The following is a 22,526-nucleotide window of genomic DNA, read 5'->3' on the forward strand; positions in this document are numbered from 1 at the left end:
GAATAACACTGGAGTAATGAATGTGCACAACCCCACAACATCAGAACCTGATAAAACAGAAAATCAGAGATTTCTAGAAGATTAAATCAGGAAAATAACTGTAGAAATAATAGAGGTGTTTCAAAAAGAATTCAGAGAGAGCCAAAAAGAGATAAAGGATGCAATTAATGAAGTAAAGGCCTCAATTCAAAGCACAAACAACCGATTAGACCACATGGGGAACAGAATCTCGCTCTTAGAAGATGAGCAATCCAAAAATGAATGCATAGTTTCTAATCTAGAAAAAAATATCCAACAGCAGGAATCTGACATTGAAGAAATATGGGCCCATCTTAAGAGAGCTAACCTAAGAATAATTGGAATAGAGGAGGGAAAAGAAAGTGAAACAAAAGGGATCAACAATCTCTTCAAGGAAGTAATAGCAGAAAATTTTCCAAATATAGAGCAAGAGGTTGATACACAGATCCAGGAAACTTATAGAACTCCCTTTAGACAGGATCGGAGAAGAGGATCCCCATGCCATATAATTGTCAAAATGACCAATGTGGAAGCCAAGCAGAGAATCTTAAAGGCAACAAAAACAAAGGACCAACTGACATTCAGAGGCAAACCAATTAGAATCACTCCAGACTTCCCAAACCAAGTCATGAGAGCCAGAAGGGCTTGGAGTAACATATTCCAAACTCTGAAAGAAAACAACTTCCAGCCAAAAATTTCCTACCCAGAAAAACTTTCTATCAAATTAGATGGAGAAATAAGAAGCTTCCATGACAAACAGAAACTGAAGGAATTTATGTCTTCAAAACCAGCGCTAGAGAAAATATTCAAAGAGATTAACTACAAAGAAGAAATAGGTAACACTCACCAGAACCAGAGAAACAAGAGTTTCCATCCAACAGACAACTAAGATTGGTTATCTGTGGAGATTCATTATTTATGTTAGTCTTTTACCTATCTCTAAGTTGTATTGTTTGCCTTTATTGTTGTTAATTTTTAGGATTTCTAGTTGGAATATTAATATACCTTCAGATATAGCATTTGGAAATATTTTATCCAATTCTATTAGTAACTTTTAACTCTGTTTACATTGTCTTTGGATATACAATATTTTCTTTTATTTTTTAGGGAGTTTGTATATTCTTCTGTTGCCTGTGCCATTGAAATCATATCCAAGAAATCACTGCCAATTTCAATGTTGTGAGGTTTTATGACCCAGATTTTCTCCTAAAAGTTTATAGTCTTAAGATTTATATTTAGGTCTTTTATCTATTTTGAGTTAATACTTGTATATGGGATTAGGTAAAGGTCCAATTTTATTCTTTTCCATGTAATTATTATTTTTCAACAATATTTAGTTAAAAGATTATTATTTCCACCACCAAATGTTCGTGGAAACCTTGTCAAAAATAACTTGACAATATAGGGAAGAATTTAGCTCTAGGCTTGTATTTAACTCCAATGGTCTATATATCTGCCTTTAGAACAGTACTACACTGTTTCAATTATTGTAGCTTTATATGGTTTGAAATCAGAAAATATATATCTGCTAGCTTTGTTCTTTTTCAAGATCGTTTTGGGTATCTAGAATTCATATTCCATATTAGGATAGATTTTTTTCTGAAAAATAAATATATAAATATATGATAGTTTCACCTAAAAAAAAACAGAAAAAATATGCTCTAGTAAGAAAGAAAGCAAAAAGAAATATTGAAATGCTATCTTTAAATCATCAAACGCTTGGTATCAGACAAATGAAACTGTTATGTGAGATTATCATTGTTAATTTTGGATAAATTGCTCTAATACTAGATGTCAACCACTAAGCCAAGCATGGGAAGGAGGGATGGGGAGAGAATGGGGTGGGGATCGGGTGGGGGCTGACTGGGCGATGTGTGCATGTATGTCTACAAAAGTTTGTATCCCACTATGATGTATGAATACAGTGCACCAATAAAATAAAATTAAAAAAAAATAAAAAAATAAATTCTCCAAGCATCTCTGTGAGCTAGGCACTACTGTTTTCTCCATTTTACAGATGAGAGACATGAGGTATCAGTGAGGTTAAGAATTTTCTTCAAGAACACAGAGTTAATTAGTGTTAGAGCTGAGACTTCAATCTGGGCAGTATAACTCCAAAATCTGTGCTCTTGGCTACTGTACTATGACTTTTAAAATAGGTGCCTATTTTCATATATTCACTATCTTTATACATCCTAAACTACAGAAAAACCAAAGGAAAAAACTCAGATCATCATTTCTTATTTGAAATATCTTAAATAAAAAGTCCACTTAAATGTTTCAAGAGAAGTTAAATGTTTCTATTGTGGACATAGAGACTTGCAATAATATTCTCAAATAAGCTCCCTCTCCTTTCAGCTAAGGAGAATGTGACCTTTTTCTCACTCCTTATAATAACTTGAATTTCTTCCAAATCTTGGGATAGGAGCCCAATTACATGTTAATAACTCTATTAGTGAAAATAGTTCTTGCCTTTTCAAATTCTGAAGTCTAAGTAAGGTCTTGCTTTTTTTTCTGAACATAAAATTCACTAAAAAAAAGTTATGGTGGGAGGCCCTTAAATTCCTTTCACTTACATTGCTGATGAATTCCATGGTGCCTGATATTAATCTTAAACTTCATAGCTCCTGGTCAGCTATGTGAAATAGGTAATTTTACTATCATATTACCTATTAGGATCCTAAAACTCAGAAAGGATTAGAAAACCCCATAAACCCCATAGTTAAGGGTGGGAATTGCACTCCCTCCCAGGTCTTTCTTATGCTCTTTTTTTTTTCACACTGCCACTCCCTTCATGATAAAAACATCTTCAATAAAGGTGCAAAGAAAATTATCTTTAATATATGGAGGCAACTGAGGTTTCAAAAGTATCACCATTACAAAGCAATTGTAACACTCAAAGGAACTTGTCAAATCTCTTTTTTCCCCCAGAGGCTAACATAGGAGCTCAGACCAGTTAGGTGACTTATCCATTGTCAAGCATAAGTTACTATCAGGTTAAATACAGCCTTATTTAAGATGGCTGTAGCAGTACATGCCTGTAATCCCAGTACTTGGAAGGCTGAGACAGGAGGATCACAGGTTTGAGGCCAGCCTTAGTAAGTCAGTGAGATACAGTTCCAACATAAAAACTAAAAAGGACTGGGAGTATAGCTTGAAGGTAGAATTACTCTGGGGTCAATCCTTAGTACCAAATAAATAAATTAATTAAAAAATTGATAAGCTGGGTGTGGTGGTGCATGCTTGTAATCCCAGCATTCGGGAGGCTGAGACCAGGGGATCGCGGTTTGTGGACAGCCTCAGCTACTTAGTGAGGCCCTCTGAAACTCAGTGAGACCCAGTTTTAAAATAAAGAATAAAAAATATAGGGCAGGAGATGTAGCTCAGTTCCACCCCCAGACCCGCAAAAAAAAAAAAAAATTGATAAATAAGTAAATATAGTCTTGTTTTTATAGTTTTGTGCTTAGGACAATTCTTACCTGCAAATATACTTGAGAAGGTTGTAGTTCACCACAGGTAAACTCTTCACCTGCTTTGCCAATTCCTTAACACCCTAAGTACCAAGAAAAAAAATGTCATATTTCTATGTATCAGCCTTGGAATAAGCAAGTGGGAAATGACCAAAGAATTTTTTTTAATTTGTTTTCAATTTCCAGTGCAAGATCATATCCTGAAAACTTTCCACCATGGGGATCATTTTAGAAATCTTTTCAAAGATGTACAGGTATTTAAAGTACCTTTAGGAAATGTAGTCTTGCATTGCACAAGATATTATGTCAATCAAAGTCAGACAATGTATATTATACAATGGTGGTCCAATAGGTTATATCATTTAGTGGTGTCTTAGCCATTTTATTTTGTAAACGTGCAAATTAAGTGCTTACCTGTAATTCCAGTACTGGGAGGCTGAGACAGGAAGATTGCAAATTAGAGACCAGTCTCACCATCTTAACAAGACTTAGTTTTTAAATAAGTAACAAGGCATGGGGATATAGCTCAGAGGTAGAATGCCAAAAAAGTATACATTATGATCTTTGCATAATGACAAAATCTCTTAATGATACATTTCTCAGAACATGACTCTACTATTTGTGGAGAAATAGACTTAAATGAAGCTTTTTCAAAATTTGTTTGCAATTGGTTGAAGAAGAAAGACAGCCTCGTTTATAATAAGGTTATTTGAAAAAAAATAGCCTTGATGGTCCTTCCAATTCGTATCATACACAGAACATAGACAAACACAGGCCTATCGACAAATAATTCTCTTTGGAATGGTCATGCTAGTGTATATCATTCAGGGTGAATAGAAAATTGGAAAGCCTGATTTTCCTGAAAATTTCATAGAGATTAATTTCTTTATTTCTCATTGTAAAATTTCCTGTAAAATGTAAATTGTCCCAGAAAAGCCAGTTGCTAATGTAATCTGATTTTTTCCAATTCCTGGAACGGGCCAGATAGTACATATTGTAGGATTTGTAGAATACATGATCTCCATAGCAACTACTAAAGTGCTCCGTTTTAGTGCAAAAGAAGCCACACAATATTATGTAACAAACAGAATAAAACCACGTGTGTAAAACTAAGCAGTACTTTTTGACAAGAAAATCCAACAGAAGAAAGGATAGTCTTCAGCCAACAGTGCTGGAGTAAGTTATTTAAATAGTGCTGGAACAACTGGATGCTCACACACAGAAGGAAGAAGTTGGACCTTTTTTTCACATAGTAAATAAGAGTAAACCCCAAATGGATCATAGGCTCACTATGAAAGATGAAGCTATAAAAGTATTAGGAGAAAATAAAGGAGTGAACCTGTATGACCTCATGCTAAATAAACGTTTCTCATATATTACACAAAAAGTACAAGTGACAAAAGGAAAACAGGTAAACTGGATTTCATCAGATATAAAAACTTTTGAGCTTGAAAGGACCGTTTAGGGGAATAAAAGGTCAAAGTGTGTGGATTTCACTTACTCTACTATATTCTTTTTGATCAGACAGAGGATAAAAGGTGAGACATGAGTTGTGTGTGGCTAGTCTAGATGTGTGTGATGCCAATACACGGAATAGTAGGAAAAAGTCCAAAATTAGGACAAGAGGAGTTTTGTAAATTCAAGAGCTGAAAACACTGGAGGCTGAGACAGGAGCATCGTAAACTTAAGGCTAGGCTCAGCAACTTTATGAAATACTCAGCAATTTAGTAAGACCCTGCTTCAAAATAAAAAATAAAATAAGGCTGCGGTGTAGCTAAGAGGTAGAATGCCCATGGGTTCAATCCCTAGTATCACAAAATAAATAAATAAGTATATAAAGCCCAAAGACAGGTTGACTTGGTAATAAATGCATTGACTTACTGCTTCCTCGTCCTTGCTGAGCAGTTTGGCGCAAGACAAAAAATCTTCATACTTTGCATAAGGGATAACTGGTTCTGGAAGTTCTCGGAGATACAGTTTAAGAAGGGATGCCACTGTATGCACGTCAGTGTTGCTGTGGAGATAGAAGTTTGAAGATATTCTTTGGAGTAAACTTTGTATCATTTTATTTATTTTTCATAATTACTCATATGTCAGAATTCTACTTGAGTTTGCTACTAAATCCAGTCAATCCCATCTCCAGGGAGCATGTACTTCTGCAGTGCCTGTTAGGTGCCACCAGAAGTAGGAAGGAGAGGTACACTGAAGGGCACTTAAAATAATTAGTCTGCTCTGAGAATATCTGAAATTTCACATATTTTTCTTATGTGTGAATTTGATGGTAGGCAAAAGTCTTAAATTTTGGAAAACAATGAGAATCTATCGGGTCTAAAATAAAATATATAATACAGAGTATAAAATAATACCAAACTTATGTGTGCACATGTCTGTATTCAGTGTCAGAATTAATTACTTCTGAGTCCTCGTTTCATCCTTCAAGATGCTGAGCTCATTTGGGAAAGACATTGGCGACTGGCTTCAGACACTTGAAGCTTCGTCTTACGTGCTACCACTTTTAAAGCACAGCTCATTTTGAAGATGATTGACTCTCAGCATAATTGCTTGTCTAATATCTCAAAATAGCCTGGAATTCTTAGAGCCTTCTAGAGGAGGAAAGGAAATCCTATGAAAATAAACAATGAAAATGTAGCATGTCCTTTCCATAACTTGCAGAATTTACTTTTATCCTCTGCTGAATACCAGAGCGGTAAGATAACAGACTGAAATATGAATTTATATTTATTTTCAATTCCCTATTAATTTCCAATTCCCTATTAATCCATGATGATAGATGATAATAAAGACCAGAATGATACTTTTTGGGGGAAACTATTTTTTTCTGGTGAGGGGGGAGCAGGAATATGAAAGGTTGATTAATTCCCATGAACCAGTAAGAGTGGTAGTGAACTCTTCTGTGGGGAGATTCTATAAGAAGTTAATTTACAGCTCATTCCCAGACTGTACCTCAGATGGAGATACGTCCCTAGAGGGCTATGGCTTGAGAAGTTGGAATGTAGGCACTAACATTTTCTGCCTTGTGAGTATCCCTTATCCCAATGTGGCATGGGTATATGTGAGCTGGAAAATGTGACTGTCAGTTCTCAGTTTTGGACTCATGGGTATTTACCACACACCTATTCTGCCTTGGATACTATGGAACACTTTGGCTAGGACCTCAGGATTAACCAACAATTTTTTAAAATGTTGTACTCTAGCCTGTTGATAACTTATAGTTTAGTGGGGCCATGGGTATTAAGCCAGTAATAACACAAGCATGTAATCATGGAGTGCCATGAGTGGTAATGAGAAAAGCCCTTCAGTGCTGTCTAGTAACAAGAGAGGACTAATGTAGGGTTCGGAGGGCTTCTCTAAGGGAATGAGGCTCAGGAAAAACCTGAAGGGTGTGTGAAAATGAACTGAGAACAGAAGGAAGGGGAAGGGCATTCTTGATTAAAGCAAAGAAGGAAAACAGAGCTTGCAGTGGGAAGAAGCTCTGTGTCCTTGAAGGGTGGAGAAATCTGCATAGCTCACAGACCAACATGAGACTGGAACAGTGGTGGGAGCATCCTCAGGGACCACAGAGCTTCAGTCACCTCGAGGCAAGCATTGTGGCTTTTTACTTTGACACTGGAGTTAGTCAGGATAGGAATACTATACATGGTTTCACATATGTTAAAATGGTGAACTTGAATTAATAGGGCTTATTTAATTTTATTTTTCATAATTGAATAAGTATATTTTTCTTTTTAAAATTCAAAATCGATAGGTGAGATCAAGTGGTCGGTCATCTTATAGACCTATAAAAATAATGAAAAGTCACATCTCTAGAACTCCAAGAAATCTGTGACCAAGCTCATCAATTTCTAAAGAGAATTTTCAAAGTTTTTTAAAATGATGAACCTAGCCAGGTGTGGTGGCACATGTTTGTAATCCCAGCATTTGAGAGGCTGAGACCTAAGGATCGTGGTTTGTGGACAGCCTCAAGACAGCCTCAACTACTTAGGCCCTTCTCAACTCAGTGAGACCCTGTTTCAAAATAAAGAATAAAAAATAGGGCTGGGAGTACAGCTAGGAGGTAGAATGCCCCTGAGTACTATCTCCAGTACCGCAAAAAAAAAAAAAAAAAAAAAAAAAAAAAGATGGACCTAAAATAGTCTCAATGGCATGACAAAGAAGACGTTAATATTTTTTCCTTTTATTCTAATTGTTGCTTACTGGCAAAGTGATCCATTTCATGCATATGCAAACCTTCTGTATTTTTCTTCTTGTAAAGTAAATCAGCTGAATAGTAACAAAGCTACAGTATGGGTCAGGGTAAACAGTGCAATAAAATATTCCAAGAAACTACCTCTAGTTTTTTATTCCACTCAAGTCAATTAGCTGTCATTACTGGGTTGGTTCTGTTTTGCCTTCAGGGTCTAAAGTTATAGGTAGATAGAGAATATAAAAATTAAAAATAAAAACAGTATATACTTCAATGTACAGTGTATGTTATATGATTTGTTTGACTATATAAATAGAACATGTTTCATATTCATTGATATAAGAAAGAGAATTGGCCAACAAATATGTAAAGAAAGTTCAACATCACTAGCTATTAGGGAAATGCAAATCAAAACTACGCTGAGATTCCATCAATTCAAATGGCAATCATCAAGAATACAAACCCCCAGTACCAAATTAAAACAATAAAAAGAATAAAAAAATAACAAATGCTGGAAAGGATATAGAAAATATTCTTATACACTGTTGGTGGAATTATAAATTCTATTATAGAGATCATTTTGGAGGTTCCTCAAAAAGCAAGGAAAGGAATCATCACATGACCTAGCTAAACCACTCCTTCATATCTTTCTAAAATAATTAAAGTCAGAATATGTATAGTGATACATGCTTATCCATGTTTATAGTCACACAGTTCATGATAGCCAAATTATGGAAGCAACCCAGGTATCTGTCAACAGATGATTGGATAAAGACAATGTACTATATACACACAATGGGATTTTGCTCCACCATAAAAGCACAGAAAATTATGCCATTTTCAGGAAAATAGTTGGGACCAGAGAATATCATGCTAAGTGAGATCCACCAGTCTCAAAGGTCAAGGGTTGTATGTTTTCTCTCGTATGTGGAGTTAGAAAATAGAAGACATAAGGAACTTTATTATTGTTAATTTTTTAATTTTTATGTGGATCATATTGAAAATGGCACACATTCAGACTTTGCATGATGCCCTCTGAGAGAGACCCACAGAATAGTGGAAGGAAATGAGGGAAGGGGGTTGGAGAAGGAGAAAAAGAGGACTGAAGAAAGAAACAGTTCAAAGAATGCTATGTCCATGATGAAGGTATCATACCAATCTCACCAACATGTGCGGGGAAGGAGGAATGAGGACAGGGTGGGATGTGGAGGGAAATCTACCAACAACTGTGTGCATGTCTATTTCCTCACACTGAACCTCACTGTGATGTAAAATTCCAAGGCACTACATAAAAAATTATAAATAAATGCAATGCATAGGTGAAACAATAGTGATAAAACAGAAACATGTGTTTAGCATGAAATTCATTTTAGATGTTCATGGATTTGCTCATTACACTGACTCTCCTGAACACACTTCCTTGTTCCCTCTCCTAGAACTTGGCTTCTAATGAAGTTGTGTGAGCTCTAGCGTTGAGACCATTTGAACACTAGGTGGCGAGATTGCAAAGGCAAACTTACTGAGGTGGTGTGAAAATTGTAAGGGATGACAGATTGCAGAATCATTTGTTTCTCTACCAGCAATTTTCTGAGCACCAAAGCTGCAGGAATGTTCCAAGAATTAAAATGTTTGAGCTATGAATCAAGTGAAGAGAGGTGGAGTGGGATGATCATTTTATTCCTTCCCTGAAGTAATATACAACATTAGTTTTCTGGCATTATAGCATTTTTGCATGCAGGTGATTATATAGAGATAAGAATGAAAATTATATAGAAATGATAAAGAAAGAATGATCAAATGTATTTTCTTTGTTTTTTAATTAACAAAAGCTAGTAAAGATTTGCTTTATTAAAGGCCAAAAACTTATAAAAATTAGGACACTCTTTTTGGGGATTTATTAACAGTAGGCTACTTTGTAGAAATAGAAACCTGCACTTTTATGACATTTTCATCATTTTTGGCATTGTGCTTTTACACTGATTATGAGAAAACAATCACTTCTGGATAGACTCCAACTTACTCTGCCTATTTGGATTCACATTGTAGGACTCACACCCGATCAGTGTGTCCTGGTTACTAACAGGCTACATACAGGGATGGGAGAGGCTGGGGTTTCTCTGAAATATCTCTTTGTATGCTCACTCTAAAATATAGCAATCCTGTGCATCTAACTTCTTAGCCTGATGTCCCTGACAAAAAAATCCACCATTTTGCCCAATTATTTACTTTAATATGTACCACCAGTTAATTAGATACCAAACATTTTGTGAATAGCCCAATGTACCTAGAATAACACACTGTGTTTACCTCAAAGACATATATCTTGGTCTTCACCAAATGAAATGAAGTGACTCACTGTGGCAAAAGTCCATGAGCAACAGAGAATAAGAATTCCTTATGAGTCTTCCCCTTCTTCCCATTGTTTTTCTCTCTTTGATACTGGGAATTGAACCCAGGAGCCTTCTACCTTTGAGCTACACCCTCTGCCTTTTTTATTTTATTATTATTTTTCTGAAGCAAGGTCTCACCAAATTTCTGAGGCTGGACTAAGGCCTACATTCTCCTGGCTCAGCCTCCCATGTACTGGAGTTACAGGGATGCACCACCACACCTAGCTTTCCCCATCTAGTAAACAACAGCAGCAGCAGCAGCAGCAACAACAACAACAACAACATATCTACACACTGCAGACCCTCCCTGTAAGCCTATGAGTAAGTCCTCTATTGAATCCCTTTTGAGGTTCTAGAACAGGACACAACTCAGAAAGAAGTTCTTCCTGGCTAACCACTCAGATATGGAGAGCTTGGCATCATGCTCTTTTGGTGGCAGTTCAAAACTAATTGCTAATGTAAAAACTTTGTACAGATTCACATCTCTCTCACTTATCTGGTGGTAGAATCTGCTAAAAAATTAAGATAAATAATAATGACCATATATCAAATGATAGAAAAAAAAAGACAGAGAGTTAGGCTGAGAGAATCAGATCAGAAAGTGTCCTATACATATGTCCTTTAATTGATCAACATATGGGCTTGGTTTTCACCTTATTTTGTACTTGCATTTCATTTCTGAATATTGTTTGCTTAAGCTTGGTAGTCTTTCAAACTTGAAGAGCTCCATGAGGCTTTCTATGATTGACCTAATTCTCTATTCTCATAGTTCATCTTTTGACCATTCTGGAATTGACCATTCACTTCATTCACTCACCAAATGGTGTACCACCTCATGTTACATTTAGGTGAAACAAATGAACGCTGTGACCCCTTTTTCTGTCCCTTGCGCTTAGACTGCTAGCCGGCCACCATCAGCACTTTTCCACATCACAGCTCATGTTTCCTACTTCATAACACTCTCTGTATATTCTAACTATTGAATTTCTGCCAGATATGCGATCTTAAGAATATTCTCCATACTTCCTGGAAATTACTTGTACTATTTATAATCTATGCACCACAGGCCTCTTACTAATCTGAACAGGGATAAAGGAACTGACAATAATCCTTCTTTGCTCATCCTCTAACCCCGCTGTCGCTTCCCTAGTAAACATACTTAGCACACACTGATAAACCCAAATGCCACCATAATTACAAGTCTAATGCTACACCGACAAAACCGTGTAATGTTTAAGCCTCAAAATTAGAAGTGGGAATTTTTCATTCTGGATACCATGCCCAGAATGCTATAAAAGCAATATCTTGATTTAACGGAGTAGAATGAATTTCTAGTGCATTCACAAAGGAAGTTATTAAAGATATTGTGAATTTATCTGCAACAAGCACAATGAGAGGCCCTAAAATTTCCTTCAAATTAAGAATATAATAATGTTATATCCACCAGGCTTCAGGGTAAACATAAATGAAACTGAAAACTTTTAGCACTACTACCAGGATGAATGTCACTCCAAACTCTCTTGCTTCAGTGACACTCTGCTCTGTTGTGGAGTTTGCCAAAACACAGAAAAGGAAATTTAAAGGAACAAGCGGCTCCAAACAAAATTAAATATTTATTTTAAAAATTCTAGACTTCCGGAAGATGGCAACAAAGAAAAGCAGGGCTTATGAGCCCCGCTAACAACCAATCTCTATTACCACAAAATCAGCACCTTTCATAACCAGAAAACACCATCAGCAGAGAAACAAAAAATGTAATTACAAGGGACAGAGAAAAAGAGGGCTGGAAAAATGAGACACCAGAAAAAAAACCAGATCACACTGCTGCGGCCGGAGCCGTGGTGTGGAGCGGCACGGCGAGCCATCTTCCCTTGCAGCACCAAGCCCCAGAGAGGAGGGGGACTCAGAACGGAGCTCAGAGCCACAGAGGAGACATGCTGGCCTCATGCCCGAGGACGCAGCAGCAGCGCCTTACTGCCGGTGGCAGTGGCGATTTCATCGGATGGCTCTAGACCAATGCACTCAACAGCCCACCAGGCTCCAGAGAGGAGTGGCAGACAGCAAGCCAAGGTGAGCCGCTGCAGATCAGCCAGGCGGAATTCGGCAGATTTTTTGGCGCAGGGAGCATCTAAAGCTCTCAGGGGCTGGGCTCAGCACGCCCTGCAGGGACACAGAGCAGAGCGCAAAACCAGAGAAGAAATATGCCAGCCTCACGGCCGAGGGCATGGCAACAGCGCCATATTGCCACCGGTGGCAGCAGCAGAGAATTCACCAAGTCCACTACAGCTCCATCAGCGCACTCAACAACAGTGAGTCAAATTGTGGCCCTAGAGGAGAAATCCCAGTACTGCACTCCCAGGGACTTGACCCAGTGGGGGAGTGGCGGTGGCAGAGATATCACACCATAGGAGAACTCTGAACCTGGCAAACCCCGCCCCCCATGGTCTAAAGCAGCCTCGAATGACTCCCTGGGTCTGAGACTCTGCAATACAACCCAGTAAAGGAGTAGTGGGGACTGAGATACCACAGACTCGAGATCCAGAGCATCTTAAGTGAAGTTGTAGTGACCCAAGGGAAGAACCCAGAGAAGGCACAAACTTCTGAAATCATAGGAAAGAGGAATAAGAATGGAGCAATGAATGCCCCAAACCCCACAACATCAGAACCTGATAAAACAGAAATTCAGAGATTTCTAGAAGATCAAATCAGGAAAATAACTGTAGAAATAATAGAGGTGTTTCAAAAAGAATTCAGAGAGAGCCAAAAAGAGATAAAGGATGCAATTAATGAAGTAAAGGCCTCAATTCAAAGTACAAACAACCGATTAGACCACATGGAGAATAGAATCTCGCTCTTAGAAGATGAGCAATCCAAAAATGAATGCATAGTTTCTAATTTAGAAAAAAATGTCAGGAATCTGACATTGAAGAAATATGGGCCCATTTTAAGAGAGCTAACCTAAGAATAATTGGAATAGAGGAGGGAAAAGAAAGTGAAACAAAAGGGATTAACAATCTCTTCAAGGAAGTAATAGCAGAAAATTTTCCAAACATAGAACAAGAGGTCGATACACAGGTCCAGGAAACTTATAGAACTCCCTTTAGACAGGATCGGAGAAGAGGATCCCCACGCCACATAATAGTCAAAATGACCAATGTGGAAGCCAAGCAGAGAATCTTAAAGGCAACAAAAACAAAGGGCCAAGTGACATTCAGAGGCAAACCAATTAGAATCACTCCAGACTTCCCAAACCAAGTCATGAGAGCCAGAAGGGCTTGGAGTAACATATTCCAAACTCTGAAAGAAAACAACTTCCAGCCAAAGATTTCCTACCCAGCAAAACTTTCTATCAAATTAGATGGGGAAATAAGAAGCTTCCATGACAAACAGAAACTGAAGGAATTTATGTCTTCAAAACCAGCACTAGAGAAAATACTCAGAGATTAATTACAAAGAAGAAATAGGTAATACACACTAGAATCAGAGAAACAAGATTTTCCATCCAACAGACAACTAAGATTGGTTATCTGTGGAGATTCATTATTTATGTTAGTCTTTTACCTATCTCTAAATGGTCTTGTTTGCCTTTATTGTTGCTAATTTTTAGGATTTCTGGTTGGAATATTAATATACCTTCAGATAATAGCATTTGGAAATATTTTATCCCATTCTATCAGTAACTTTTAACTCTGTTTACATTGTCTTTGGATATGCAATATTTTTATTCTTTAGGGAGTTTTTTTACCCTTCTATTGCCTGTGCCATTGAAATCATATCCAAGAAATCACTGCCAATTTCAACGTTGTGAGGTTTTATGACCCAGATTTTTTTCTAAAAGTTTATAGTCTTAAGATTTATATTTAGGTCTTTTATCTATTTTGAGTTAATATTTGTGTATGGTGTTAGGTAAGGATCCAATTTTATTCTTTTTCATGTAATTATTATTTTTCAACAATATTTAGTTAAAAGATTATTATTTCCTCCACCAAATGTTCATGGAAACCTTGTCAAAAATAACTTGACAATATATGGAAGAATGTATCTCTAGGCTTTTATTTAACTCCAATGGTTTATATATCTGCCTTTATAACAGCACTACACTGTTTCAATTATTGTAGCTTTATATGGTTTGAAATCAGAAAATATACATCTACTAGCTTTGTTCTTTTTCGAGATCGTTTTGGGTATCTATAGTTCATATTCCATATTAGGATATATTTTTTTCTGAAAAATCAATAAATAAATGTATGATAGTTTCACCTAAAAAATAAAAGAAAAAATATTCTCTGGTAAGAAAGAAAGCAAAAAGAAATATTGAAATGCTATCTTTAAGTCATCAAAAGCTTGGTATCAGACAAATGAAACTGTTATGTGAGATTATCATTGTTAATTTTGGATAAATTGCTATAATACTAGATGTCAACCACTAAGCCAAGCATGGGAAGGAGGGATGGGGAGGGAATGGGGTGGGGATCGGGTAGGGATTAACTGGGCGATGTGTGCATGTATATCTACAAAAGTATTTTTTTATCCCATTATGATGTATGAATACAGTGCACCAATAAAAATAATTATTAAAAAATAAAAATAAATAAAAAATAAAAAAATCTAACTCTGTTCAAACTTTTTTTAATGTATATTAACACTGTTCCATATTCTAGCAGTGGAACTTGAATCTGGTTAAACCATCTCCATTTATTGTATAGTTACCTAGATGTCAGTCACTGAATTATAAATAAAAATCAAAGATTTTTTTCCACTTTCAGACAAAGTCTTAGACCACATTAAATTAGTGTTACTTCCAATTCAATTCTCCCAGTTTAAAAGTACTGAAGAAATTAGAGGAAGTGGGACATGCCAATTACTACCATTTGGGAGACTGAGACAGGAGGATTGCATGTTATAGGCCAGTCTCAGCAATTTAGTGAAGTCCTCAGCAGCTAAGTGAGACCTTGTTTCAAAATTTAAAAGAATTTTAAAAAGGGCTGGAGGTGTACCTTGGAGATATTCCTTGGTTTAGTCCTCAGTGACACAAAAGTAAAAATAATACTGATGACAGAAAACTGTAGGGATACTCCATTGTGACTGAATTATATTCCCTCCAAACTCATACATGGAGGCCTTACCCCCAAACATGATGGTCTTTAGAAATGGGACCTTTGAGAGGTATTTAGGATAGATGAAGCATGAAGGTGGGGGCCAGGGTCTGATGAGATTAATGTCCTTATAAAGAGAGACATGTGAGTTTGCTCTCTCTCCAGCCTCTCATGCTTGCACTGAGTAAAAACCACCTAGGGACACTGCAAGAAGGCAGCCATCTGTAAGTCAAGAAGAGAACCCTCACCAGAGCCCAGCCACACTGATCACAGACCTACCTGCTGGAACTGTGAGAAAATGCATTTCTGTTGTTTATGCCCTTCAGTCTATGGTATTTTGTTCTGGCAGCCTGAGCTGATGAAGATAGACCCCTAATCTGCATGTGGTGAGTTTGCCTATTAAACTGCTTATAGTGCTGCTAAGGTACTAGTGATAAAATATTAATAGAGAAACAGAAACATGTTTTCAGTTAATATGGATTTATGGCAACAATGTCAGATGGATAAAGGTGATATAGAAATGTGATTCTCAACCTTGGGGGCACACTGGAACCATTTGGAAAGTCATTAAAAAATATCGATGACTGGGTTCTATACATTCTGATATAATTGATAGGAGATAAAGCCTGAGCATTGAGATGTTTCTCTAATATGCAACACTGATATATAACATGCATTTGGAGCAGAAGACTTCTAGGAAAGGAGGGAGCTAAGTGTGTAGTGGTCACGCGTTTCATCTGGCCACTTCTACCATCCACAGGAGCCTCCTGGTAACATACTCGTTTCCCCAGTAATCCCTAATGGAAGAGGCGGTGGGAGGGATAACCTTGAGGAGATGTTGCTCATGCTTAACCAATGGTTATACTGCTCACTTCCTTCCTACTTCCAGAATTACTTATCTGTCTGTCTGTCTGTCTGTCTGTCTATCTATCTATCTGTCTAGGGGTATGTATGTATACTCCTCTCTTACATGCTAATCATGTAAAATGGATATTTTGACAACTTCACAGGCAAGTGCTCTATCATACATGTGTCTTTGAACATACACACACAACTCTCTTCACATGTACAAATAATCAACGTAACAAAAATCTGGGAGATTACTTTGAGAAATCTGAGTTTGGTGCTTCTAAATAATAGACTCCTTAAATTTTTCAGAGAGATATTCCTTTAAAGAGAGTTGACATGACTCAGTTTCCTATCTTCACACTGTTAAAGGTATATGCTGGAGACTCCATCGTTCAGCCCTTTCTTATTCCTTTTGTGCCCAGGACTTAAGATGCTGTGCAGTTTCAGATTTGTATGCTCTTCAAAATCTTGGCAAGAGTTAATGAACTTGGATTAGCGGACATAGAGAATTTATATCTGTACTTAGTTACTTTGCAATTTCATTTTTCTTTTTTCATGTATTTTCCCTCATTTAACTCTGTATATTTCAGAAGATTTGTAACCATCATTATATAGTCAGCCATTTATCTCTTTTTCATATTATGCAACCAAGCACTTCCCAGAGAAGCATTATTGATATTTTGATGCTGAGAAGGTATATTTATACATGAGTAAATATTTTTAGAATTCCAAAAGAGTATTTAAAACTAATATACATGTTTATACTTCTATTTAAAATAAAAATAAAATGTAGTCAAGCATCAATAATAATTTCTCTAGCTAATGTGACTAGCGATTAAGTTCTTTATGTATATTCTTATTAAAGTACCCCTAAAGTGACTAATGGTATATTGCCCATTTGTTTCCCATAATCAACACAGGTTTAAGGAATTGTATTTATCTGATTCTGGAACAAACAATAAAAAATAAAAATATTCTTTTTTCAGAAAACTTATTTTCTTTCAATAAAGTCAATAAGTAGCAACAAAGCTTTGCATCTTATGTAGGAGATGAATAGATATCTAGTTTTGTATTGTTTATTCTCTAACTCAGAGTTATAAGAGATTAAAAAAGATTTTTTGGTATACATAGGTAAATAAAGTTAACACTCAAACCATTCAAGTTCATGCAAAACTTGTTTCCTTCTCTCAATTATTCAGAAATCTTTTACCACATCATAAAAGCATCCTGAATATATATTCCAGATGATATATTAATGTGTGTATGTGTATGCATACATTGGGTGATGGGATAAAAAGCAGTCAAGTATATATTGCTTGTTCTCATATTAAATGCTGTAATGTTCCTAGATGGGATACTCCTTCACCACATATATGAATGGATGTTTACTATATTAGTGTTTTCTATTGAACCATTTTTTTTTTTTTGGTGGTGGTACTGGAGATGGAACTCTTCTACCTCCAGGCTACACTTCCAGACCTATTTCATATTTTTTTTATTTGGAAAGAGGGTCTCTTAATCCAGCACAGCTGGCTTTGAACCTGCGGGAACCTCCTGTCTCTGCCTCCCAACCACGGGGATTACAAGCGTGTGCCACCACGCCAGGCATATTGAACCATTTTTTAAAAGAGATTTTTTAGTAGAGGAAAGAGTAGTGAACCAGATTTGATTGAGAATAAGCAAATTTCTTGTTTTGCTTTGGTTCTCTTTTTGCTTTTTTTGTTAATGTTGTTTTGTTATAAATTAAAATCTAGTTAATTTTGGAGTGTAATGCACCTATGTTCATGATAGCATTACAGGAGTACAAGACAAAGGTACTAATCCTAACTTAGATATGTGACTTTGATGAAATTATATACCTTTTCATAAAATTACGAGTTTGCATACCGACTTAAGTAGGCATTTTCTCTTAGTTGACAAAACAATATTCTAACCAAATTTTAGAAGTTTTGGGGACACAATCATGTTTAAGTTTTCAAAATTCTAATCTATGAAAAGAGCACATGAGTTTTTACTTTTTGAGATATAAAAATATTGGCATTTTTATCTGGAAAATATATTTAAAATATACTTTCGATATTTATTTATTCAAGAAAAGGCTTACTGGTTATCTATATTATTAAAAAAGGGGAACAAGACTCACAATGTTCTCTACGTTCTTTAGGTTCACAGAACATTAAAGGAATAATCTCAGTGATATCCTCATGGGTATATAGATGTATGTTTCCCAATTATAGATATTTATCTCTACCTTAAACAAACATTTTCAGAACGTTATAATTAATTCCTTAGAGATTCTTAAGCCGTTTTCTTACCAGTAAATATCAAGACAACCAAAAAGCCCTCACATGTATGAATGGCTCTGAAGTACACAAAAAGATACTCCATATCAGTAGTTATTAGGGAAATGTATCCTATAACTAAAATTAACTAGCATTTGATACTCACTAGAGTGGCTAGGATAAAAAGTTGGGCAGCTCGGATTGATCCCAGGCATCAAGAAGGCTGAGGCAGTAGGATCACAAGATCAAGGCCAGCTTGGGCAATTTGGCAGAACCTTATCTCTTAAAAAAAATAATTGGGAAACTCATCCATTCCTCGTAGAAACAGAAAATAGTACAGACATTTTGGAAAAAAAACATTTAGTAATTTCTCAGAACAGGCAGATGACCTAGCAGTTCCACATTTAGTTACATACCCAAGAGAAATAAAAACATATCTACACAAAAACTTGTACACAAACATTCCGAGGAAGCATTTTTATAACAGCCAAAAAGGAGTGCAATATAAATGCGTACCAACTGACGAATGGATACACAAAATATAGTATACATACATTAAATGAAATTCTATTCATCAATAAAAGGAACAAATTACTGACATATGCTATGCCAAAACTCAAAAATATGCTAAATGAAAAGAGCTAAATGAAAAATAATATATAAAATGTTCAGAAAAGAGAAAATCTACAGAAAGATTAATTACTACCTGGAAGAAAGAGGGGCAAGAGGTATCAGTAAATGGGCATAAGTGATCTTACTGGGGAAACAAAAGTGCTCTGCAACTGAATTATGGCAATGGTTGTATGACTTGGTAAATTTGTTTAAAACTTCTGAATTCTACCCTTGGAATGAGTGAATTACATGAAATGTAAAATATAACTCTATAAATTTATTTCCAAAAGCATATGACTTTAAGGAATGCACTTTCATGCCAAAAATTTACAACCTGAATTATAAAGCACAAAAACACACGCTTGAAGAGCATAAAACTTTATAGGCATCTTATTTCTTTCAGTAGGAATTGCCACAGAGATTTCAAAACAGAAAGGAACATTTCCCGAATTAAAAAATACCAAAGAGTTTATGGTTAAGCATTAGTCTCTGTCTCACATGGAGTGAAGAATGCTACTTTTCTTTATCATATAAAATACCAAACCAAATTATTATCATGATCATACTTACAATGGGAACAAGTAGATGCCTTCTCTACTGGCAATACTTGGTGTTTTTGTTCTATTCTTTTTTCATTTTTAAGTGCATGAATATAGTGGGTATTTTTTCCCACTTTATATGAGGCAACTAGGAGTTTTGAGAAGGAACTAGTTCCAAGTCATTAACATAGGTAGCAAAGAGTGGGCATAGTCCCAAGTCCAGTTGTCACCAGAGCCTGAACTCTTATTAAGTTCTACACTGTGTCCTTGTAAATAAGTAAACACCAACTAATAGATATGCCAAATGCTGGGCCACTTCTTGACTTCATAACCCTATTTGGTTTCTATGGAAGTACTCAAGTTCTTCAAAGATGAACTGAAAGAAAAAACAAGCTCTTGCACCTGACTTCAGGTACACAGGCCTTTAAGATACAGGGCAAAGACAGGAAAACACAGTGAGACATGACGACTTCTGGTTTACAACGTGTGTCACATGAAATATTTAGTAAATACTCATTCATGGATTTCCATGAACATCACTCATGAAATATTTAGTAAATACTCATTCAGGGATTTTCCACATACAAGTTATTTCAAACGTTAAGGCCCATTAAGTTTTCAGAGCTTGGTATGTTTGTAAGAGAGGTTTCATGGAACACTTGCAAAATAGAAATTTAAATTTTATAAAAAGCAAAACATCAAGGGAATCAGATCTGCCAGTGCTTATCGGACTCCATTTTCCAAAGTGTGGGCTATGCCCAGTAATTTAATGTACTACAGAAACAGAACACTTACATCAAATTACACAGAAAAAACATTAGTCCTTTCTTGGTTCTCTTTCAAGTTCCCTGATTACATCGAGAAAAAGTACCAGAACTAGGCATGGTGGCACAAGCTTGGAATCCCGGTACTTGAGAGGATGAGACAGGAGGGTCTTAGGTTCAAGAAAAGCCTAAGAAACTTAGCCACATTCTCAGCAACCTAGGGAGTCCCTGTTTCAGAACAAATAATTTAGGGCTGGGGATACAACTTGGAGGTAGAATGCCCTGGGTTCAATCCCCAGTACCAAAAACACCACCATGAGCAACAACAACAAAAGACGTACCATCATTGGGTAATGAAATACACATTAAAGTGGAACTAGTACTTGTCAATCTCCATCCACATAAAAAATAATAACAGATAGCCTTAGGGCTATCGGCTTAGGAAGCAGCTGTATCCAGGGCATTTAGTAACATGCTTTTGTTACCATGACATTTATACTACATTGACCTTATATTTATGCAAGTGGTACTGCTTTTGTACTAAAAATAATGAATTAAAGTTCCCTATACAACAAAATCTATAAAGAAAAGTCAATATATTTAAAGAAAAATATCAATTTATGTAGTAGATCTGTTACATGGATATAGCTGAATTACAAAAGTAGCAATGTGAAGAACAAGTTAGAGGAATGCTCAACAACTATGGTTATCAAATCTTGTCACATCATTATACTTCTAAAAAATTTATAAAAATAGGCAAGCTAAGAGTTACCATAACTAAACAGTTGTTCCAGACTATGGAGGGTTGTCAGGATAATTAGAGGTATTGTTAGTTCTATTAATGCTCTGAAGCTAATCCCCATCTCCTCTCTTTTAGGCAAAAACCAACATATCAAAAATTTTTTTTTTTGGTACTGTGAATTGAATCCAGGGGCTTTCTATCTCCAAGTTACACCCCTAACCCTTTTTGTCTTTTATTTTTGCAACAAAGTCTTGTTAAGTTGCTGAGGGTCTCACTAAGTTAGTGAGGCTGAGAACCTGTGATTTTCCAGTCTCAGCCTCCCAAGTACTATGATTACAGGCATTCACAACCATATCCAGCTTCTAATGAGCAATACCCCTTTACCTCCACACTCCTGCCTCATATAGTATAGCTAGTATTTCCAAAGTCAATAAAGATCCATTCATTTAAAAATTGTCTGGATAATGTTTAAATGCATATTCTTAGGCATTCCCCAATCTTTTAAATCAGCAGAGTGAATGGAGTCTGAACAACTGACTCTAAAAATATTCCTCTAAATAGTTCTTATGCACACTAATATTTGAGATTCCACTATGTCTATAGTGCTCCCAACTTTTAAGGCCATTTTTATAACTCAGGTAAATAAAACAGTCTAGAACTCTGTTGTCTCCTAGAGTAGTAAACTGAAATACCTGCTTTTTCTGTCTTCAAAACCTTGGGGCTTCACCCATTTTCTTTCTGTTGACTTGCTATTTGTTTAGTTACCAAAAAATTAAAAAATAAATAACTGAAAGGGAAGAAGAGGAGAAGGAGGGGCCAGGTAACCCTGAACTGAGTGTATGGGTGGGCAGTGGGGGTACCTGGGATAGCAGCTCTTTGTTGGGGATTCCTGGACAGAATGTGGAAAACACCAGGCATCACACACTAGACACCTTCTGCCATGCTCTTGAGTCATGTTTTAAGTGCACAGCTATTTCTTTGCCCAGCCGTTAATACTGGGAGGCTGACACCCATGTTGCCCTCTGCATCCTGCATCCTCCCAGCATTTCAAAATGTGTCCTCTTCAACACCTGGTAACATCTGAGGAGCTTGGGAAACAAAGCAGCAATCCAATGCCAACTTGATTTTACACCTATATTTCATTCTGTCACTTTAGAAGTAAGGAAGTTTGCTGGGCGTGGTGGCGCACGCTTGTAATCCCAGCGCTTGGGAGGCTGAGACAGGAGGATCCCACAGGTTTGAAGCCAGCCTCAGCTACTTAGTGAGGCTTAGTGAGCAACTTAGTGAGCCCCTGTTTCCAAATAAAGTATAAAAAAAAAATAGGTCTGGGAGTATAGCCCAGAGGTAGGAAGGCCCCTGGGTTCCACCCCCAGTACCACAAAAAAAAAAAAAGTGAGGAAGTTAAGTACAAAATGTTATATTTTAATTGGCTTCCATTGCTAAATATAAAGAATGAAGATAAGACTGATTAGAAACTATAAAACCTCTTCTTTTTTTTTTAACAATTGACAGGAGCTGATAAAATGCAAATTCTGTCATTTTAATGAAAATGCCCTTTCT

At 36.3% G+C, this 22,526-nt stretch overlaps 1 protein-coding gene across 2 annotated transcripts in view; it reads right to left on the bottom strand.

Annotated features, from left to right (window-relative positions):
- Window positions 1-22,526, bottom strand: part of ARHGAP24 (Rho GTPase activating protein 24) — a gene marked incomplete at both ends in the record, with an annotated part of 413,331 nt that overhangs the window by 22,735 nt on the left and 368,070 nt on the right. For both annotated transcript variants that reach the window (XM_080697743.1, XM_080697742.1), the window contains 2 exons: window positions 3,498-3,571; window positions 5,370-5,502. In XM_080697743.1, coding sequence (XP_080553869.1) covers window positions 3,498-3,571; window positions 5,370-5,502 — 207 coding nt within the window. The remainder of the gene's footprint in view (window positions 1-3,497; window positions 3,572-5,369; window positions 5,503-22,526) is intronic.

This window comes from Muscardinus avellanarius (genome assembly GCF_963383645.1).
Source record: "Muscardinus avellanarius genome assembly, chromosome: 6".
NCBI classification, from domain to species: Eukaryota; Metazoa; Chordata; class Mammalia; order Rodentia; family Gliridae; genus Muscardinus; species Muscardinus avellanarius.